The sequence below is a fragment of the Maylandia zebra genome, linkage group LG14 (genome assembly GCF_041146795.1).
Source record: "Maylandia zebra isolate NMK-2024a linkage group LG14, Mzebra_GT3a, whole genome shotgun sequence".
NCBI classification, from domain to species: Eukaryota; Metazoa; Chordata; class Actinopteri; order Cichliformes; family Cichlidae; genus Maylandia; species Maylandia zebra.
The window spans coordinates 8,994,193-9,013,921 of NC_135180.1; the positions used below are offsets into that span (position 1 = coordinate 8,994,193).

Here is a 19,729-nt window from a genome sequence, read left to right on the forward strand (position 1 = left end):
ACAAGGGACAAATAACAAAGTGGAAATGCACGATTGGCAGTGTGACACACATACAGACACGCAATCCCCAAAGACTTGGAAGCGTAATAGTTTACAAGAGTCAAAATAGATTTCTGTAAATAGAAAAGTACAAAGAAGAACAAATTGTGTTATGAAATACTCAGAGGCTGGAAGCAGGCACACCACTGCCATCTAGTGGTCACAAGAAGAAACGCAGGACATTCAACAGTGAAGAACAGGCAGAGAAGCCACATACATTTCAACACAAGAGCCTCATAAACTGTGATTGCTTTTTAAAATTAAATCTGCTTTAGCTGCAGCTAACATAAATGAACACATGAATGTTTCTAATGGCCTCATTAGTCTACCCCGTCTAAATCCTGGATCCTTAGTTCTTGCTCATGAATACGTATCCTTATCCTTAATCCGTTCACGTTAAACCAACACACGACATTGCTCAGTCTTCTTTGCATTCAGTTTTATTGTGAGTTGCTTAAAAAGCATTAAGTATGACTCCCAGGGACAGTTTTATTATGATCTTTGGAGAGTGTTGTTATAAACATACAGTCCTAAAAATGCTGTATGATAAATATTATGCACAAACCAGCATCCAACAAAAGTTTAGCTAGTCGCTTTAGGTGCAAGATCAAAATTTAAAAATGGCATTACTACTCTATACAGAACTGTTTTAAAAAAGCCCACTGGAGACATGTGTCCTATCACTATGAATCAAACATGTATCGATCCTTTTTAGCACAGTTTCTTCATCAGGTGCGCTTGATTAATCTGTCTGGATATGAGGTGACCGACTGTGTACAGTGGAACAGCATTGGTAAATTAGACTAAATCAAGCACACCGACTATAGCAGACTATGATAAATCACAGACCAATGTTTGCAAGGGTGTCTCTACTCCCGCTCTGCTATGGCAACCAAGTGGGTTTCAATTTCTTCTTCAGCGAGTGTCCTGCCAGAAGGAGAGGAGGGAGGAAAAGTGGAAGAACAGAAGTCAGACATGGCCATGTTAAGTCCTTCAAAACAGAGAGATTCAAATCCTGTATAATTACCAGACTGACAAAAAAATAAAAAGCATCTGACAAACAATATAAACGGAATGAACCAAAACAAAAAAGTAAACTCGTATTTGCAATAAAAGCACCTAAAATAATAAACAATGCCACGTTTCTTTCAGGGTAAAAATCTAGAGCAGAACCTCAGTCATGACCCATGTGGTGAAACCAGTGTGTGAATGAAGTTACCTGAACTTAGGTTTGTCTTTGGTCACTATGCCGATCTCCAGCTCACTGGCCTTGAAGTCCACTGACAGGACAGAGGACAGACAGGAAATGGCCAACTGGAAAGACAGGAAAGAAAAAATCCTTCAGTCAGAACATTAAAGAGGATTTTCGGTCAGAGCGAAAGCAGAGTACAACTTCACAGACTAACAAGGTGCACAGAGGAGAGAAAGCCGAAAGGAAAATGTTGTTTCAGGTGCGTTTTCCTACAACACAGGTTGTATTGCAAGTCATTCAAAAGGTTTTAATAGTTTTGAGGAATGCTGGTTGATTCTCTGGCATTGGGCGATTTTCAGGCTTGGTTCAGTTTACACTTGGTTAACTGGCCTGACTCCAACATCATGAACAAAATCATGGTTTACACCTGCTTCTATAGTGTGCTCAGGTGACCACTAGTATTCAGGTTTTTAAAGGCCAAGTCAGATTTGACGTTTAAACCCCTCTAAATGTTGACACTGGCTGAACAAAAAGGGAACAGGACAAAAGAAAAAGTACCACCACATCTGCCCTCATGGCTCATTTTTCAAGGGACACATCAGGACACATTAGGGTTTACACTGCAAAAGATACAATATATGGACTAAAGCACAGGCCTACACATTATACCTACAGAATCCTGTTGGTCACAGGGAACCCAGGCCGTGAAGCTCCCAGTGCACACTCTTCTGTTGACGTTAATGTTAGAGAAGGTTTGAACCTCTGCAGTTACTGAGACAGCTGGTGCGCTGAGTGTAATAACGGACTGAAACAGAAGATGGCAGCACTGCATGTACAAGGATGCCAGCTGCCGTTACACCCCGAAGAAGAAGAAGCTCTGTCCCAGAATTCATAGCGCAGCCCAGCTCAGTTTCCAACAATGGCGGCAGCTAGTTAGTTTTAATATTACTCTTATTATTCTTTTTGGGTCACAAAAAAAAAGTTTAACATATTTTCAGGCTGAATGTAGCTGTGTAAACCTCAAATATCTGCTCAGTTTATCAAGACACCACATATTTTCAAAAGCGCTCTGACGTTTTCGGAGACGTCTGTTACCCACTAGCTCGATAGCTAGCCGGGGGCTAGGCTCACTAGAGCCCGTGAGAACACCGGACTCCCGGCAAATCGTTTTCAAACCCACCGCCGTCTTTCGCTACGCAGGTTAAACATGTAATATAAGTCACTTAGATAACTTAAAAATGTTATTCTTTGGCTTTTTTAGTATTTTATTTGTTCCTGAGTAAATCGGTTTGGCTGAGAAATAAAGTTTTTACACAGCTGAATAAACGTCAAGCAGACAACTGATTATCAGAAGTGTGAGATGCTGGAGAATTTACTCCAGTGTCCTGTTATATTTTAGATAGCAAGGAGCAGACGGCTGAGTTTATTAAACTTCACTGAAACAACCTGCAGATTTCATTAAAATTTAACAAACTATCATCTTGTCCTTATTTTTAGTTAGCACATACCTTAAATACTTCAAGCTGTAAGCTAATGATAGTTATATAAGAGCAGATGCTGCTGGTGCAGTAAGCTGTACGTTTTACGTCCAATGGATGCATGATCTGATTAGTCGACTAATCGCAAAAATAACGGTGACTAGTCGACTCTCAAAATAATCGTTTGTGGCAGACTGCATTGCTCGGTGCATGACTTTGTACACATGTGGCAATGGGACTGGCAATACTTGAATTCAAAGATTAAGAGGTGCGGCCCAACACTTTTGTCCATATAGTGTATGTCGTTAAATACATCATAGACAACTCAGCAGGCAGTTTTAGCGATCGTCACACAAAATGTATAATGCCAACCACACACTAGAAGACTTTAAAAGCACTTCTGAAGCATCTAGAGATGCTGTGTCTTGACTGAAAGTTTGTAGTCATAGATTGTAAGATTTTGCAAACACTGGGAATTTTTTTCAGGGTTATTATTTCCAAGTAACCAAATTGCCTTTAACAATATCACACAATGCTGGACAACTGAGCATTAAACAGAAGGTGCTGCATACATAAGATGCCACTGAGAATGAGACCGGAGGAAGAGAAGCTACTGGGTGTCAACCATGTTCATGAAAGTGATTTGCCTGAGCCATGACCAAAGACTTACAACTGAATCAAACGTGGGTGATTCCTATGGAATATGGAGACGACAACAACACCAACTTAAGGCAGCTTTGACTGAGACAATCGAGATGACAGAAAACTGCCAATATTTTGTCGTGACACGGGACATTTGTCTTCGACACTGATATTGCCTGAGAGTTATTTGGTGTAAGGCCAGCATCAGTGATTCTTTACAGGTGAGATGACCTGAGACATGTAAGCAGGGTTCATGTTACTGGAAACGTCACACTTTATGAGGTAAGTTCAGAGTCACATGAATGGCAATGTGAAACTGTTATAAGGACAGGCTGCTATGGTTCATTGTCACATTGACCTGTTTGCTCACAGGTCATCCTCTTGTAAATCATATCTCAATCAGAGATGCTGAAATCATGCAACACCCTCTCCTTCACTGACATACAACCACTGAGATGTTGATATTCTAACAAAGGTAAAAGGCCAAGTGCATCAGAGGCTGCTATTCTGGGAATGAGCAGGTATAGGAAAAACAAATTCAACAATGTATGATGAGCTAATCCTAGGTGAGGCAGATAATTTCAAGGCAGTGACTATACCAGTGATAAAGGCACAGATTTGACTTTTGCAGGATGTAAAAACATCCTGTATAACGACAGACAGGAATCCAGTGTTTTATTCAGGGACACTGTTGGTATACCTTGGCCTTTCTGTTGGAGGACAATCCTTTCGATTCCACCCAGCAGCTTTTACCACCACCGCATAACTCACCTTTTCGACTAAAATTGGAGGCATCGCATCAATAATTCAGAGAAAGTGTGTTTTCATCAAGCTTCATTTTACCTGCACTGTCCTGTCATGGTTGAGTTCTGGCTTTTTCTTCAGCTTCTTCTCCAGGTAGCTGTTAGCCTCCGTCTGTTTGGCTCCAACCGCCGTGGCTCTGAAGCCACAGTAATAGCCTGCCGGGTCACATTTATAAAGGACAGGACCGTGCTGGGGGTCAATGGCCACCATGATCATACCTGGGAGCACACGGGGACAACTTAAGACAGCCGTCCTTCAGATTGTGAACATTCAGTGCACATGCAGTCAGTTTTTAATGAGCTCTTATATGTGTTATTAATGTGTCCCTTAAATTAAACTGTCTTAACTATTAATTATATCTATATATTAACGCAAATAAAATGTGAAAATGCACGTAAGCGCCTACTTACAGCAGCCTAGAGGTCTCATTTCAGCATTCTGCGTGTACACCTGAGAGATATCAGCCAACCTGCGACACAACACGTCTGCCGTGATGTCATAACCAAATTTATACTTCCATTCCCCAGCTTCCACTCGGGCCCGGTGAACCTGGGAACGACTGTCAGCTGCACAGAAACAACAGGATTTGAGTGTAATTACACACAAAAAGAACATCAACACTTTAACAACACATACATCACGTCTCATATTTATTCATTATTATTTATGACAGCACAGCATACACATTATCATAATGAAATGCATGCTGTTAAGTGATGTATACATACCATTGTGCCCGGTCATCACGCAGCCAATGCGAGGTGTTAGTTTGAACATGTTGGTCACAGTGGAAGAGTCCAGCAGCTTATCCTGTAGGAAAAATGATCCAACTTTATAAATCTAGACACTGCAGTATTTTGTCAAAGTAACAATTTAGACTCATGAAATGCATCTCTGATGGTTTTAAGCACTTTGATCTTCTGATAATTTCCTTTTTCCTTTTCTTTTGTTTTTTGTGATGTTCTTTTTCCAGGGTCTTTTTCTCTAATTCACATAGGATGAAATATTTATACATGGGATCAATTATATACAGACACCCCCACTAATCATTGGTTAAATGTGCCTTAGCAAGCTGGACACTTTTGGTAGCCATCAAAAAGGTTCTAGTATAATTCTGGCTGGATATATGACCAGTCCTTCTGCTCGAATTGGTAGAGTTCATTTATTTTGGTTTTTAGGAACATCATGACATCTGAAGCATAGTCCACAAATTTTCAACAGGGCTAAGGTTGGTTCTTTGGGTACTGCTACATCTTGTACCAGTACCACTGGTACAGCAAAACAGCCCAAGGGCAACTTAAGACCACTACTATGCTTGACAGCTTATACAGTGAGTGCTCTTGGGTTTGAAAGCCGCAGCTTTACTCCTCTAACATACCTCTTGCCATTGTGGCCAAATAGCTCAATATTTGTCTTGTCTGGCATTAAAACCTTTCTCCAGAAGGCCTTTGTGGTCTCTGAAAGACCCTGCCTTTCACCCTATCATAGTTCCAGCCCTCCTGTAACCCTAAATTGGATAAATGAATGGGTCTCCTGGATCATATCTGGATCCGTGCACACTCCATAACATCCATAACTGCAGTGACTAGATGATGAAGCTGACATAGGAGAATAAAAAACATGCCAAAGGTGTGTTTGAGGCCCTATCGCGTTATATACAGGGTATCTTATTCAAGCTTTTTGCTGACATGCTTTGAGTCATAAGTGGCCTCACTGTTTGGCTTCAGCTCACATCATCATCATAAGCATCATCACTAGTGAGACGCGTTTGAGGTCTTACCGGAACTTTCTTTTGTGTGACCACCACCGAGGTGTCCTTACCCCGGATCCCAACGGAGGTCAACCCGCCCTGAGAGATGGCTTTGAAGGCATACTCTGCATCGCAGCACAAGACACATATGAGAAAAAATAACAACATAAACCTCCCCCTTTATTTTTTTAATCTGATTATTTAATTTATGAGGGGGAAGGCACCGAGTTAGCCCATGATAGTTAGGAAAACAACTTAGAGGAACTATTTTTTTCTCTTTTCGGGATACTTCAAACACTAAAAGCACACATAAAGAATAAAACTAACTCAAACTAACTACTAACTGTGTGCAGTTATTCATATTGCAATTTAACTAGGTTATAAACATTCAAGCTTGAGTAAAAACAGGTATAGCAACTAGTACGTGTTCAACTTGGACGCTAACCGTACTCCGCACCGAAACCAGAAGAAGCTAGCTACTTTTGCTCCATCATGTTCTTGTAGTGTTGTTTCGATTAGCAGCAGCAGGTAGCTCACACCTGGTAATGACTGTGCTACTGTACTGTACACTAGGCATGGTCCGGGTTTGCTGTTAGCTAACACACAACAGAAAATGTCCCTTACCGACTTGGTACAGGCGGCCCTCTGGTGAAAAAATGGTGATGTGTCGGTCAAAACCTGCGTTGGACCCTCGGGACATCTTCCTCCTTGTGACCTCAGGTGAACTTTACTCAATATGTCTATATGAGCACGCAAATAATCGATACTTCGAGTGTTTTTCAAGAGTCAGATAATAGGAAATGACATGCCTGTGCTACTGCCGTGAAAGCAGGCTAATGGAGTAACTTCCCCGACAGGATTTTTACTTTCTCTTTCAGTTTTTCGCTCAGAGCGGCTCCATGACCGGCCCCGGCCGCTTTAATTGGATGGCAGCGCCAACGAGGAAGTCAGAGACTTTACTAGTTAAACTGGCCCTCTCGCTCCTCCTGTGCGGACTCAGACAACCATGACTCATGACTGTCCCCATAAAAGAGCGAGAGGACTCGACACTCCCGAGCAGAAGTGGCAGAGGGAAGGGATGAATGGATCGTCTGTCCGTGCGCGTGTGCGGTCCCTCGGCTGCAGGGGTCCGGATGTCAGAGCGCAGGGTGGGCTGCTGGCTCAGTGACAAGAAGCGCAGGAGGATGAACCTAGACGCGTTCATACGGTTCTGTGCGTAAGTGTACTTATTGTTTTACTATGAGGCTATTCAACTGTAAAATTCTCTATACTGAATGATTTGTCAGCATAGTCTTGTTCATTATGTCTAACATAACAATAGACAATAAGCATTTTAATATGTTTTCCTACAGACACCATGGAGTGGAAGTGGTAAAGGTGAGTTCTTTTCGCCCATGAAATCTTGGCTGTGTGTTAAATCTTAAATCACAATGGCGAGTCACATGAAATGCGAGGCTGAAGACTGGCCAGTTTATTTTATTTGTTACGTATTCGTGTTGATAATTACAGTTTAATTAAGACGAGTGGAACAAGGCAGTGTGTGAGTGATGCTGTGTCAGACTCCAAGGAGTAAGATGATTGTAAAAGCCTAAATTAGGGGAAAATTATTAATTTTTTTTAGTGTAAAGGCTAAAAACTTTCTTGTTTGTGTGTGTGTGGGCGAACATGCTTAACATTCCATGTCTTTGTAAGTGCGTGACGGTAGATGGATGTTTTCATACTTGCTTGATAGCTGTGACACTAGATTATGAACACTATGCGCTCATAGTCACATACTTGCGGCCACAACATTAGCAGTTAGTATCGCAGCCACCTGCGGCCACCTGCTATAATCTGCTTGTAGTGAACTTGCAACCCATCCGTGATCATAACTGTTCAGACATTTAACTGCACGCAAATATCTTCATATACTACTGCATGGGTGTGTAAAACCACCTGGGTGTGTTTTATGGTGATTTAGATTTCAGGAGCAGAGATCAGGAAGTGACTCTTTTTTCTTGTCTGAAAGATTTGCTGGTGGCTTAAAACGAAGCATTAAGCAATACCAAAAGAAAATCAAAAGAACTGCGTGAACAAGGTCTATATATATTTCATGTGGTGTCTTAACCTTTTACATACTGTGTGATGTCATGAAGTTGACCTTGCTTCTGGAAGTTATTACGAGTCACTGTGTTGCAATCTATTGACTGTAGGTGTGCCAGTGACAAGGCCCTGCTAATGTACATAATTATCTACTGGCTCTGTGGTTTGGTTGTAAAACGTCTGATCCCTCCTGAAGCCAAGACAGCTGTCACCCCCAGAGGTCAACTCTTTTGTTTTTTTTCTTTGTTCTCTTCTCGAATCATATAAGGCTTAAAGACAGTGCTGACTTTCTATTTGGTTTTATTTATATGGCACCAAATCACAAGAACATTCACCTTCAGTCAGATTACTCCCCTATGACAAGGCGCTTGGTCATAGGTTTCCAAGGTTTCTAGGAAAAGTGGCCACAATTCAAAGAAACACCCCTGCTGTCCTTGCTGCTGACTACCGGTTGGATATGCAATGATTTCAAACTTAAAGTAATAACACAGACTCATTTGATCATGTCTTGTAGCACACGCTTTTTTGGGAGGCGATATTCAAATTAGCTTTATTCTTGTTTTATCACTGTTATAGACAGAATGGGGATATTATCAATGCAAACAGTAACACCTGTGTTTTTCCTGCTCAGCCATTTGAAAATTTGACTTTCTATATTTTTTGATGATCACTCCTTAATTGGTGCAGTGATCAGCTACATGTGCTAAAACAAACTGCCATTTGCAACTGTACATTTATTACACTTCAAGACTGCACAAATGAAGATAATATGAGTGATAATATGAGAATTTAGCTATATTAAACTCCTACAGCATAGATTGGCTACATCTATTATGGCTTACAGCTGCACCACCCTGAGCACACCCAATCTGATTTGACCTAAAAGATAAGCACAGTTGTTTAGAGACAGCCCGAGAGCGCCAGGGTCTGTAGGTTTAGTGGGTGGGTCATGTGGTAATTGTAAAGTTAGTGCTTTGATCCCCAGTTCCTCCAGTCTGCATGTCAAGCGAGATACTGAACCTTGAGTTGCTCCTCGTGCATTGATTGGAGTGTGTGTGTGTGAACATTATAAGGTATGGATATGTGTGCGAATGGGTTCAGTTCAATTAAATTTTTTTTATTTATATAGCACCGAATCACAGCAAGTTTCCTCAAGGTGCTGTATATTGTAAGGGAAACACCCTACTGTAATACAGAGAAAATCCCAACAGTCTAATGACGACCTGTGAGCAAACACTTGCTGGCAGTGGGAGGGAAAAAAACTCGCTTTCAAAAGGAAGATGTCTGTGAAGGTTCTCAGTCATCCAGGTCATCGTAGTCAAAGGAGCTTGCAAAGAAAAGCGTCTGGACTTCTTTAAGTTGCTTGAAGACGTTTCACCTCTCATCCGAGAAGCTTCTTCAGTTCTAAGGTCAAATGGTGGAGAGTCCCAGATATAAACCTAGTGGGAGTAACCCCCCACAGAGGGACAAAAGGACCCCCTGATGATCCTCTAATCGCCTGAGCCAAGGTGTGAAACTGGGTGTGGGTCCAAATCAGGAGTAATCAGGACCCTACACCACCGGGCAGAACATGTTCCCTCTGAGCCTGAAGGAAAAAAGAAGGAACACACACATGTAAAGGAAGCACTCAAAACTTGCAGCTATCCTAAATGGGCGTTTTTAAAGTCAGCAAAGAGGCACAGAAAAGAAGATCAGACACCAGCGAGGGAGGATAAGAAGGACAGACGCAACAACATTGTCATCCCCTATGTAGCCGGTGTATCAGAGAAACTCAGGAGAGTTTTCTCCAAGCATGACATCCCGGTGTATTTCAGACCCAGCAACACGCTCAGACAGAAACTGGTTCACCCGAAAGACAAAATGCCAAGACACAAACTTAACAATGTGGTGTATGCTGTACAGTGCAGCGAGGAATGCTCAGACCTCTACATTGGAGAGACCAAACAGCCACTTCACAAGTGCATGGCACAACACAGAAGAGCCACCTCCACAGGACAAGACTCAGCAGTCCATCTGCATCTTAAGGATAAAGGACACTCTTTCGAGGATGTCAATGTTCACATTTTGGACAGAGAGGACAGATGGTTTGAAAGAGGAGTGAAAGAAGCCATCTATCATCTATGTCCACTGTGAGCGACCATCTTTGAACAGAGGCGGTGGTTTACGACACCAACTCTCTGCCATCTATAATCCAGTTTTGAGATCCCTTCCCAGACGCCGCCCACTCACATCCTGGGCCATCTGACCTCAGGAATTCGCATGATAAGTGGGGCCAGGTTTCACAATGAACACACCCGAAACTCTGGCTGATTGGGACCCACGCCCAGTTTCCCACCTTGGCTCAGGCGATTAGAGGATCATCAGGGGGTCCTTTTGTCCCTCTGTGGGGGGATACTCCCACTAGGTTTATATCTGGGACTCTCCACCATTTGACATTAGAACTGAAGAAGCTTCTCGGATGAGAGGTGAAACGTCTTCAAGTAACTTAAAGAAGTCCAGACGCTTTTCTTTGCAAGCTCCTTTGACTTTCAAAAGGAAGATACCTCCTGCAGATCCAGTCTCAAGGAGGGGCAGCCATCTGTGAGACCAATTGGGGGTGAGGGGAGGAAGACAGAGATTTTAATAATTAATGATTAAAAACAGAGTTTATAAATGTGTATAAATATATATAGAGACTGAAGAAGAAACACTCAGTGCATCATGGGAAGCCCCTAGCAGCCTAGGTGTATTGCAGCGTAACAAAGGGAGGATTCAAGGTCACCCGATCCGGCCCTAACTACATGAAAAAGGAAAGTTTAAGTCTAGTCCTAAAAGTAGAGAGGGAGTCTGTCTCACTAATCCAAACTGGGATTAAAGAATAAGATAATGAAGCTTGTAATAAAAAGTAGAAAATTCTATATTAAAAGAAGTTCATCAACATAGCCTGTACATTTTTTTTTCTATTGTAGATTGATCTCACTCAGCCCCTGGGCCCTCAGGGACCCTTTGACATCATCCTTCACAAGCTGTCTGACGTAATTGTGGAAGCTGAGCACGATAGCCAATCACAGCAGCTCCTTGATAACTTTCAGGTAACGCTGCACCTATTTAAACTATTCATGTTGCAAGTCCAGTAAACTGTGTGTTCATCTGGGGCTGCTGACAGAGGATACTCCAGTACCCTCTGCATGTAGTCTTTTAATCTCGGGTGTTAATAATAATGGTGCAGCTGGACGTTTTCATTAATGAGCAGTTAGTGACTCCTCTCTCTTTCCCACCACAGAGTTATGTTTCAGCTCATCCTGACACAGTGCTGCTGGATCCCCTGCCTGCCATGGCTAAACTATTAGACCGCTTTATCTCGGGTCGGATAATGAGCCAACTGAACAGTTCACTCCGAGGTGACTGCAGCTTCTTAGCCCAACGGTAACACAACTTACAGCTCAATCGCAGATATTAACAGTTACTCATTCTTCTTTGTTTGTCAGACTGGCGTATCTGCAGTCCCCCATGCCTCGAGGTCCACAGTGGCAGTGACCTGTCATCCATTCAGCAGGCTGTGATAAGACAGGGCCTAACATTTCCTCTCAGTCAGTTCACTTAATGTCTGTCCTCCACATTTCTTACTTATTATCTTTGTGTGCATGCATGCATGTGTGTGTGTGACTGAAGCCTGGAGGTAACATGCAATTCAGTTTTATAAAAATAAAATACTAACACACAAACACTTCCTCTTTTCCTCACCTCAGTTTGTAAAACCAGAGTGGCACACGGCTCATATTCACATGAGGTAGCTGATTTGGTTTTTCCTGCCTCGCAAAATCCCACTTGATATCTACTAACTACTAACTGTAAAATGTATTCTTGTAAGTTTCCATTTCTTAATCTCATGTGGTCTCCATGCTGCAGATGTGTCTGCTCTTCAGTGCAGCCAGTCTGGCTGATATCCATCCCCCCTGTGTGCTTCAGAGTTTTGTGAACCACGGAGCCGTTTTGTACAAAGTGTTTGTGGTAGGAGACAAGCACTGCTGCGTAGAGAGACCCTCTATCAAGAACTTTCCCTCCGGCCCCTGTGGTCAGTTTCTACCCCGCCAATATTCCTTTCGTCTTTCCCGTCTTTTATCATTTAACTTTATCATTTAACTTTTTTAACTCACTTGCATCGCCCTTACCTTTCTTGCTTTTCCTTTCGTTTTGTGTCCCTTCCTTTTGAGTTCCAGCATTTCATTTTCTCTACTACTTTTACTTTCATGTGCCACTGTTATCACCTAGTTTTGCTTTCTGTATAACAGTTTCTCTTTCTCCCTGCCTGCAGACAGGAAGACCATCTTCTTCAACAGCCAAAAGGTGTCCAAACCAGAGTCGAACTCTAATCTCACGTCTGTGAGTAATATTTCGGACTTAGTTTAAAGCAACAGGTCAAATGCTGCTCATGTCCACCATAAAATGCCACGTCTCATATTCTAAGGTGGATGAACATATGGTGGACCCGCCTTCTCCCAGCTCAGATGCTGTGGCCGCCCTCGTCAAGGAGCTCCGAGCTCAGCTCGGCATGGCCCTGTTTGGCGTGGATGTCATCGTCAACATAGGAACGCACGCGCTCACCGTCATCGACATCAACATTTTCCCAGGTAGTGCCGGAGTACACAGTGACTTACACACAGGAAGACACTGTCGTTTTCTGATGCGCTCTTTTCTCTGCTAGGCTACGAGGGCATGCCTCAGTTTTTCTCCTCTCTGCTCAGCCACATCCAGTCAGTGTTGGACAAACACGCCGCTGCTGGTTCACACACTACAGGTGGTTCCTCTGAGGAAACAGTGGGTGTTTGTCACCCCAGGAGTTGATCACGGATAAGCAAAACTTGATCCCGAACTTTATCCTCTTCAAAACACACTAATTACTTTGACCTGCTAATTGTCTCTGCTCTGTTAAGGCCAACAAACAAGCAAAAAAAAAAAAGGCAACCTACAGTACTTGAGTATACTTTTCTGTTTATTGATTGACAGGTAGCATAGAAGAAGATACAGCAGGCACAAAATATAGCACTCTGATTGGCCAGTAATAATACAAATGCCTTTTTTAATCACTTTTTTCCATATTGTGTCATATGTCCTCTATGCTGAGCGCGTCACCTCCCCACAGACGTTTCCTGCAGTGATCCTGCTGGTTTGTGAGATTCATTTTGTATTTCTATAGAAAAAGGAACTACAGTACATTCATGTTGATTAACCTTTGAGCGAACAAGCATCTCCTCTTTGGAATAGATTGCTATAACATCGTCAGTGTTGATTCATAACGTGTATTATTACCACGTGTTTACACAAGTTGACCGTCGGCTCGGCCAGTGTTCAAATACATAAACGTATCGTAAATCTCGGCCTTGTAGAAAAAAGAGAAATATTTGTATACGAGTACCACATGATGCACTTTGATTACATATTAAAATACATTAAATAATTCAGTATTTGGCTAATTATTGCATTCGCGTGTGCTCTAGTCTATACTGTGTTATTGCACTAAGTGGGCCTCCAGTAGCAACCCTGTTAATCCTGCACTAAGTGCATATCTGCCCAGTGTCCTCTTGGGGGCGGTGTTGCTTCATATTTCCCATGACCTTGGCTTACAGACCACATATCTGATATTTACAGAAATGACATGACAGCCATTAAAACTGGGATGTAACACTACCTAGTATTTATCGACGTTATTGTCGGTGTCACTGTTACCAAAAAGACAACAAATGGCTTTAGTTTTTCCTCTCCTCCTTCCTTCAGCTCCTCCTTGGCTTGTTAAGATAAGAGTGCAAAGCTGGCTGAGAAACCTGAGGTGACACTTTTAGACCTTGTAAGCTGTAAGTACATCACCTCCTTCTGCCACACGATCAACCAGGCAAAAGACAAACTTAAAGTGTGACGTACGTGCAAGTGTGTGTTTCGCTTGTGTCACCCCGGTTCGTCGCAAACAGTCTGGCTGTAACAGTGCGTGCGCCGAATGAAACAAACAATCTTCATTTCTACTTAAGTCGCCAAAGAAATTAAGAGGAGATAACGACTTCCTCCTGGGTACAAATATCAGCAGTATCGTTAACAGTCGGAACAGCAGGGTACACACAGTTATCAGTTATTGCACAAAATATACTGTATATTAAAATACACTAACTACTTATAATAGGGAAACTGTATTTTTTTTTCCTGAAACAAGAACACGCCATCAAAGATGAAACCTTCAGAGTAAAAGAAGCGCTGATTGCTATGATCATGACTCTTCGTGGCTGACAATCTGCAATCAAACTAACATCTGAATGAAAGTGCTGAAATGCTATTGCATCTATCGCCTGTCTACCTCACGCACGTTATTTACAGATACTCGAGAAGACAGGGGCAACGGTGATGAGCACAAGCTTTCAGATTCTCTGGGAAAACTACGTCTTTTTCTTCAACACAAAAACACATCCAAATGACCAAAAGAGAAGAAAAAAAGAGTATTCTTTTTCCCTCCAGGCAATCTAAAAGCAGAAATGAACCAACAGTATGTACACTTTGCACTAATGTCCATTTACAGATTCCTCTGAGTGTTGAAGGGATTTGAAGGCTGTTAAATGGAAACTGTGTGAGCCGAATGTGTGACTGTGAATGCAACAAAGGGGTTTTGTCATTCTGCTGTGCGTGTGGGTTATGGGTATCTTATCCTCTGCGAAGTTCCCTCAGCTCTGCAGCCACTTTGCGCAGCTCTGCTTCAATCTCCAGCAGCTCCTGCAGATTAAAAAACAGTTGCACAAGCCTGGAATCAGTGCATTTGTAATTTGAACAGACAAGCTAAGAGAAAGCATATTTTTCAACTATCCCAAACCACTGTCAATGTAACAAGAGACACCCCCCCCACCAAAAAAAAAAAAAAAAAAAAACAACAAAAAAACAAAAAACAAAACATGCAATAATAAATGTTCCATTTAATGGAGTCTGGTCAAATTAAATTGACTTGTATACACCGACTATATACCAAGCATATTTACCTTAATGATTAATTGTTTGAATAAATGAACCACTGATTTTATATATTTCAGTTGCATTTCACTCTGACGTATTGGTCTTAATGCTTCATGTTTGATTTTGAAAGTGTAAAATCTTTTACTTTGTGATATACTGAATATTACAGTAACATACATTGTGATTTATCACCTTTTTTTAACCGCATGTAATGTCCTCAGATTTAAACTTTGTCAGTATTTGTTTTAGCCAATTAAAAAAAGTTATCTTACTTCAGTTATTTATTTATTTATTTATGTGATTAAAAATGAGATTATCAAGGTTGCCAGGTCACATGACCCCTTTTGGTTCTGGTATTCCCAGAGAGTTTTAATTTATTTAATAAAATGTCGTTATTTGGTGTCCCTTTAACAATACTACATCACCAAGGATGATATCATGATTCTATGGGTTCCAATAACTACCAAGTAACTACAGTATAATTACACTGTAATCTGCAGTTAAGCCTGAATGTACCCATTAATTGTTCTAACTTACTTCTCCTTCATCTTCTTCATCCTCCTCTTCACCCTCATTGTCTTCCTCCTCCTGCTGCCCCTCCTCATCCTCCCTGACATATTCATCCTCATCTTCCTCGTCCTCCCCGTTTCCATCCTCCTCCTCCTCACCCTTGTACCGCTCCCGCTCAAACTGCCGTGTAGCCTCATCGCTCGCTTTCTCCATTACTCTCTTCTGCTGGGGCTCCTTCACCTCCACCTCCTTTGCTGCCTCTTCCTTCTTAAATCCAGTCTCTGTTTTCTCAGAGTCGGGCTCTTTGTCTCCTTCCTCGCCCTCCTCCTTCTTCTTCTCACTGTCCTCCTTCTTCTCTTCCCCCGTCTTTTGGTCCTCGTCTTCCTCTTTCTCCCTGCCCTGCACCTCCTGCTGTTCCTCCTCCTGCACCCGTTTCATCTTCCTGACGAGTTCATCCAGCTCCTCTTGCTTCTCCTTTCTCTCCCTCTCCTGCTCTGGCTTGCCCTTGCTGTCCTGCTCCTTGAGCAGCTCCTTCAACTCTTTTTCCACCTTCTCTTTCTCCACCATCAGTTCCACCTCATTCTTCCTCCTCTCCTCGAGCCTCTGCTTCTCCAAGTCCTCCACCATTTCCTCCTTCTTTTCTTTGTCCTGCTGCTCCTTCTTCTTGTCCTCCACCTTGTCCTTGTGCTCCGTCCCAGCGCCTTTCTGGATCTCCCTCTCCTTCACCACCTCATACCTCTTCTTTTTAAGCTCCTTCAGCAGCTCTTTGAGCTCTTCGTCATTTCTCTCCTCCTTGCCTTTCTTGGCGAGCTCTTCGGCAAGCAACTCCTCGAGCTCCTTGGCTCGTTCCTCCTCGTCATCCCTCTCTCTGTCTTCAATGCGCGGCTCCTCCATCACCTTCTCCTTGGTGTCATCATCCTCTGTTTTGTCTTCTTCCTCTCCCTCTGTCTCCTTTGCGAGGTTGCTCAGATCTCTCTCGTCCTCTCCCGTCTCCTCGAAGTCATTCTCATCCTTCTCATCATTGGCCAGATTGTACTCGTACCGCTGACGTTCATCATCATGCTCCTTATCTCTCTCTGAAAAATGGAAACAGTCAGTGTGACATAAAAAAAGACAACAAATATAAGTGCCCATGTTTTATGGGGGTTTTTTAGTAGTAATATCTTAAAAACAACATCAGACTGAGGCAGTGTGAATTTATGTGTACCATCATCAGCCAGTTTCTGCAGCTCCCTGAGAAGACCCTGATGCCTGTGCACCTCATCAAGTTCATCTGCAAAAAACAATTAGACACAAGCGAGCCTAATCACCGTGCAATCAAACCGCACACACCAAACCCTGCATGACACCATCTGATCTCTTAAGAACAGCTAATTGGTTACCTACCTGCTAGCTGTGGGCCACAATCGTGCGGTGACCCATCTTCATTCAGTGTCTCCTGAATAATACATTCAACCTAATGGTACAATACACACACACACACACACACACATATTTTACAGTTGAGTAATTAAAAAGCAGCAGACTGATGGATGAAATTCAAAAATAAAGTCTTGTTCCTCACCTTTGCATCATTAAGGGGTGAGATTACTGGCCGGCTTCCCACTGAAACACAAACACAGACAGAGACGCAGAGTGAACACGGTGAGGCACGGAGGGACAATTGGACTAAAAATCAATGTAATCAGCAGTTTTCTATCAGTAAAAGGAGCTGAAACCTTGCACCACAGATGAAGTAGTTTGTTTACTTTCCAACCGTTTGCTCTGTGCGAGCGTAGGTGGAGCTGTTCCCTTGTTAATGTGCTTAACTCCCAGTCCCCCCTTCTCTCTCGCACTCCAGGATGCAGTCGTTCCCAGAAGCTTTAGCTCACAAGGTCGTTTCCCACCCGGGTTAAATCAGTCACCAATACCACACAAGCCAGCCAGTCATTAAAGGCACACTAAGCTGCTCTGCTAGTGCCTTTTCCTCACGGTGATACACTGCATCTAGCGAGGACCAAGAATCCATGTTCATCCTGCAGCCTGCAACCCTCTCCTTCATTATTGCGCGCCGGGAGCGAGGACTGTTTGAAGTGTGAGACGTGATGCTGCTCAGTTCCAGCAGCTTTATTCACTCTTTGTTTACAAATGTCATCGCACATGTTAACTTTACTTTACAAGATTGTTTTTTGTTTTTTTTAGTGGTACTTTGCCATCACAATTATGAAGAAAATCATGCATAAATAAAGGCAAATATCATCAAGTCTGGGCCCCTGACATAAAAAGGGAAAAATAAATACGTTTTTAACTGTCATAATATTTTTTGACTGACTTAAAATGCCTAATGAGCGTGTACTTCTATTAGCATGAAGTGCATTTTTCTTCCAAAACCACCACTGCCAAGCATACCACACTAACAGTGCCACCCAAAATACACAAAGGAGAATTTCTCTAAGGAAGTTTCTAAGGAATTACTCACATCTACAAAAAATATATATATCTCTGAGTCACATAATGGAAATCAACAGTTGTTTTGTTTTCTTAGTGTTTCTCATCAGCTTATTTATTAAAACCACTTCACTTTGATTGTGTCTATCAGCTAACAACAACGGTTTTGTTTGAAAGACTCCATAAAGGTTCACTTCATCAAACATGACTTCAAATGTTATGTATTCACAAATAATTATAAATAATAAAAGACACTGAGGAAAATTAAAGCTCTGACTTTTATCTGGGCTCTGTGGGATCGCAGCTCGCAGCCCGATCAGTGCAGGATCAATACGGGACCAGCTGATACCACTGGTGCCCCCTCGCAGACACGTGAGCTGCCTACAGTTTGGCCTTTTAACAGTCTGCATGTCCATGTGATGACGAAGTGTGTGTGTGCAAGCTGGGACACCCCAGCACCATAATTATCACCGTGATCTGGCTTTATTTCGGCTTGTCCGCTCAGAAATGAATACATCACGTGTCCAAGTCAAATTAGTGGAGTACACGAGCTGCTCAACAAGCCCCCAAATGTCTGTCTGCATCAGGAATAGGTGCATTTATTATGGGGGGGGGGGGGGTTGAAGGATGCGCAATATGGAGTGTTGGCTTTGACAGATGTGGAGCGGCAGTTGCATTATGCAGTATTTTATATCCATTTTAATGTAATAATAGATTTGGTTGTATAGTGTTAGGGTGGGGTTATTGCCCTCACACACTGCGACACAACTCTAACCCACAGCTTGTAGTATCCTCTATAGGTTACTGACAGAGCTGTGCGCCCCTGCAGACACGCGCGTGTGTGTGTGAAGCACACTCCCCCCAGATTATAATTGATTACGCTGGCTCTCGCAGCGGCTGGCGCGTGCAGCTGAGCATCACGCGCACGTGTGCGCTGTTCCGCTCACCTGCGCGCGGAGCTTTTTCCATTTGGATTAGTAGCGGACAAAGCCGGGAATCCCTAAACACTGAAATACTCCTCTGTGTGTGAAATGTGTCTACGGGCAGAAGCAGCATCGCCCCACAGGCACACAAAGGTGGGCGCACAACAAATTATGTAACAACGCTCCTGTTTAGCCTATTAGTCTTAAACCCCTGCGGATTCCGCCATTAGGTTAGCATAAAGCGCCAGTCTGCGCCACAAAGTAGCGCTAAAACGCGTTTATTGTGTGTGTTTCTATCACAAAGCCGGCTCCATGGCGGTAAAAAGAGTAGCTGAGGTAGTAGCGTGTAAAGAACTGGGTCGTCTTCGGCTTAGCTTGCCAATTTTTTGCCGCCACTTCACACTAAAAGCGCCCTGCATGCACACAGTGTGTGTGTTTAATGGATGTGATGAATGCTTACCTCCGACGGCAGCCCAGAGAAACACCGCGGTTATCAGAATTCCCATAGGATCCAGAAAGTGAGGCTCCTGCAGGAGATAACCTTGAAATAACGGGCTGGATCTTCTTCACACACCCGCCGAGCGAGGTGGAGCCGAGCCGCGGAGCACAGTCCTCTGTGTGTGTGTGTGTGTCAGGTGACCGATTAAAGCCCAGACCGGTGCCAGAGAATCAGGTTGACGTCCTGTACTTAGCAAAGAATATTTGCGCATCAACTCTGATAACAGTAGGGGCATGCAGCTCTCCTTGGAGTCAAGTGAAAATAAATTAACTTAAACTGCGCTCTGTTTAAACCCCAGCCAACAAGCTCTTCAATGACACTATTAGGATAACACTTTGATTGCAGGCTCCCTGTAGGCTCCATCACCTCCTCTAGCTGCTGCTCAATTATTTTAGCAGATCACTTTGAAACAGCTGG

At 42.9% G+C, this 19,729-nt stretch overlaps 2 protein-coding genes and 1 long non-coding RNA gene across 4 annotated transcripts; 1 reads left to right on the forward strand and 2 right to left on the reverse strand.

Moving 5' to 3' along the window:
- Window positions 1-463: 463 nt before the first annotated feature.
- psma6l (proteasome 20S subunit alpha 6, like) lies at window positions 464-6,759 on the reverse strand. Its single transcript, XM_004562778.5, has 7 exons — window positions 6,530-6,759; window positions 5,936-6,030; window positions 4,884-4,965; window positions 4,566-4,721; window positions 4,195-4,373; window positions 1,259-1,353; window positions 464-966 (listed from the first exon to the last, which is right to left on the reverse strand). Exons 1-7 carry the CDS (start codon window positions 6,603-6,605, stop codon window positions 909-911), a joined length of 741 nt encoding a protein of 246 aa, XP_004562835.1. The 5' UTR covers window positions 6,606-6,759; the 3' UTR covers window positions 464-908.
- A 21-nt stretch (window positions 6,760-6,780) lies between these two features.
- On the forward strand, window positions 6,781-13,168 carry LOC101485309 (inositol-tetrakisphosphate 1-kinase). Of its 2 annotated transcripts, XM_004562779.4 has the most exons (10): window positions 6,781-7,121; window positions 7,258-7,282; window positions 10,936-11,058; window positions 11,250-11,367; window positions 11,455-11,556; window positions 11,716-11,756; window positions 11,876-12,041; window positions 12,282-12,349; window positions 12,435-12,597; window positions 12,672-13,168. In XM_004562779.4, exons 1-10 carry the CDS (start codon window positions 6,988-6,990, stop codon window positions 12,809-12,811), a joined length of 1,080 nt encoding a protein of 359 aa, XP_004562836.1. In that variant the 5' UTR covers window positions 6,781-6,987; the 3' UTR covers window positions 12,812-13,168. The 2 variants fall into 2 exon arrangements, with proteins under 2 accessions (XP_004562836.1, XP_004562837.1); XM_004562780.4 differs by lacking the exons at window positions 11,716-11,756; window positions 11,876-12,041 and having other exon boundaries at window positions 6,785-7,121.
- On the reverse strand, window positions 12,942-19,552 carry LOC105941187 (uncharacterized). The gene is made up of 6 exons (XR_001167812.3): window positions 19,274-19,552; window positions 17,028-17,068; window positions 16,850-16,919; window positions 16,671-16,736; window positions 15,491-16,539; window positions 12,942-14,719 (listed from the first exon to the last, which is right to left on the reverse strand). It is a non-coding gene; the product is annotated as an uncharacterized LOC105941187 (long non-coding RNA).
- Between the last annotated feature and the right edge of the window lie 177 nt (window positions 19,553-19,729).

Coding starts and splice junctions, on each gene's coding strand:
- psma6l (XM_004562778.5), bottom strand. CDS start 6,605: ATGTCCCGAGGGTCCAACGCAGGTTTTGACCGACACATCACCATTTTT. Junction 6,031..6,529: donor GGGCCGCCTGTACCAAGTCG/GTAAGGGACATT, acceptor GCTGCGATGCAG/AGTATGCCTTCAAAGCCATC. Junction 1,354..4,194: donor ACCATGACAGGACAGTGCAG/GTAAAATGAAGC, acceptor CTGTCTTTCCAG/TTGGCCATTTCCTGTCTGTC.
- LOC101485309 (XM_004562779.4), top strand. CDS start 6,988: ATGGATCGTCTGTCCGTGCGCGTGTGCGGTCCCTCGGCTGCAGGGGTC. Junction 11,557..11,715: donor GGGCCTAACATTTCCTCTCA/GTCAGTTCACTT, acceptor TCCTCACCTCAG/TTTGTAAAACCAGAGTGGCA. Junction 12,042..12,281: donor CTTTCCCTCCGGCCCCTGTG/GTCAGTTTCTAC, acceptor CCCTGCCTGCAG/ACAGGAAGACCATCTTCTTC.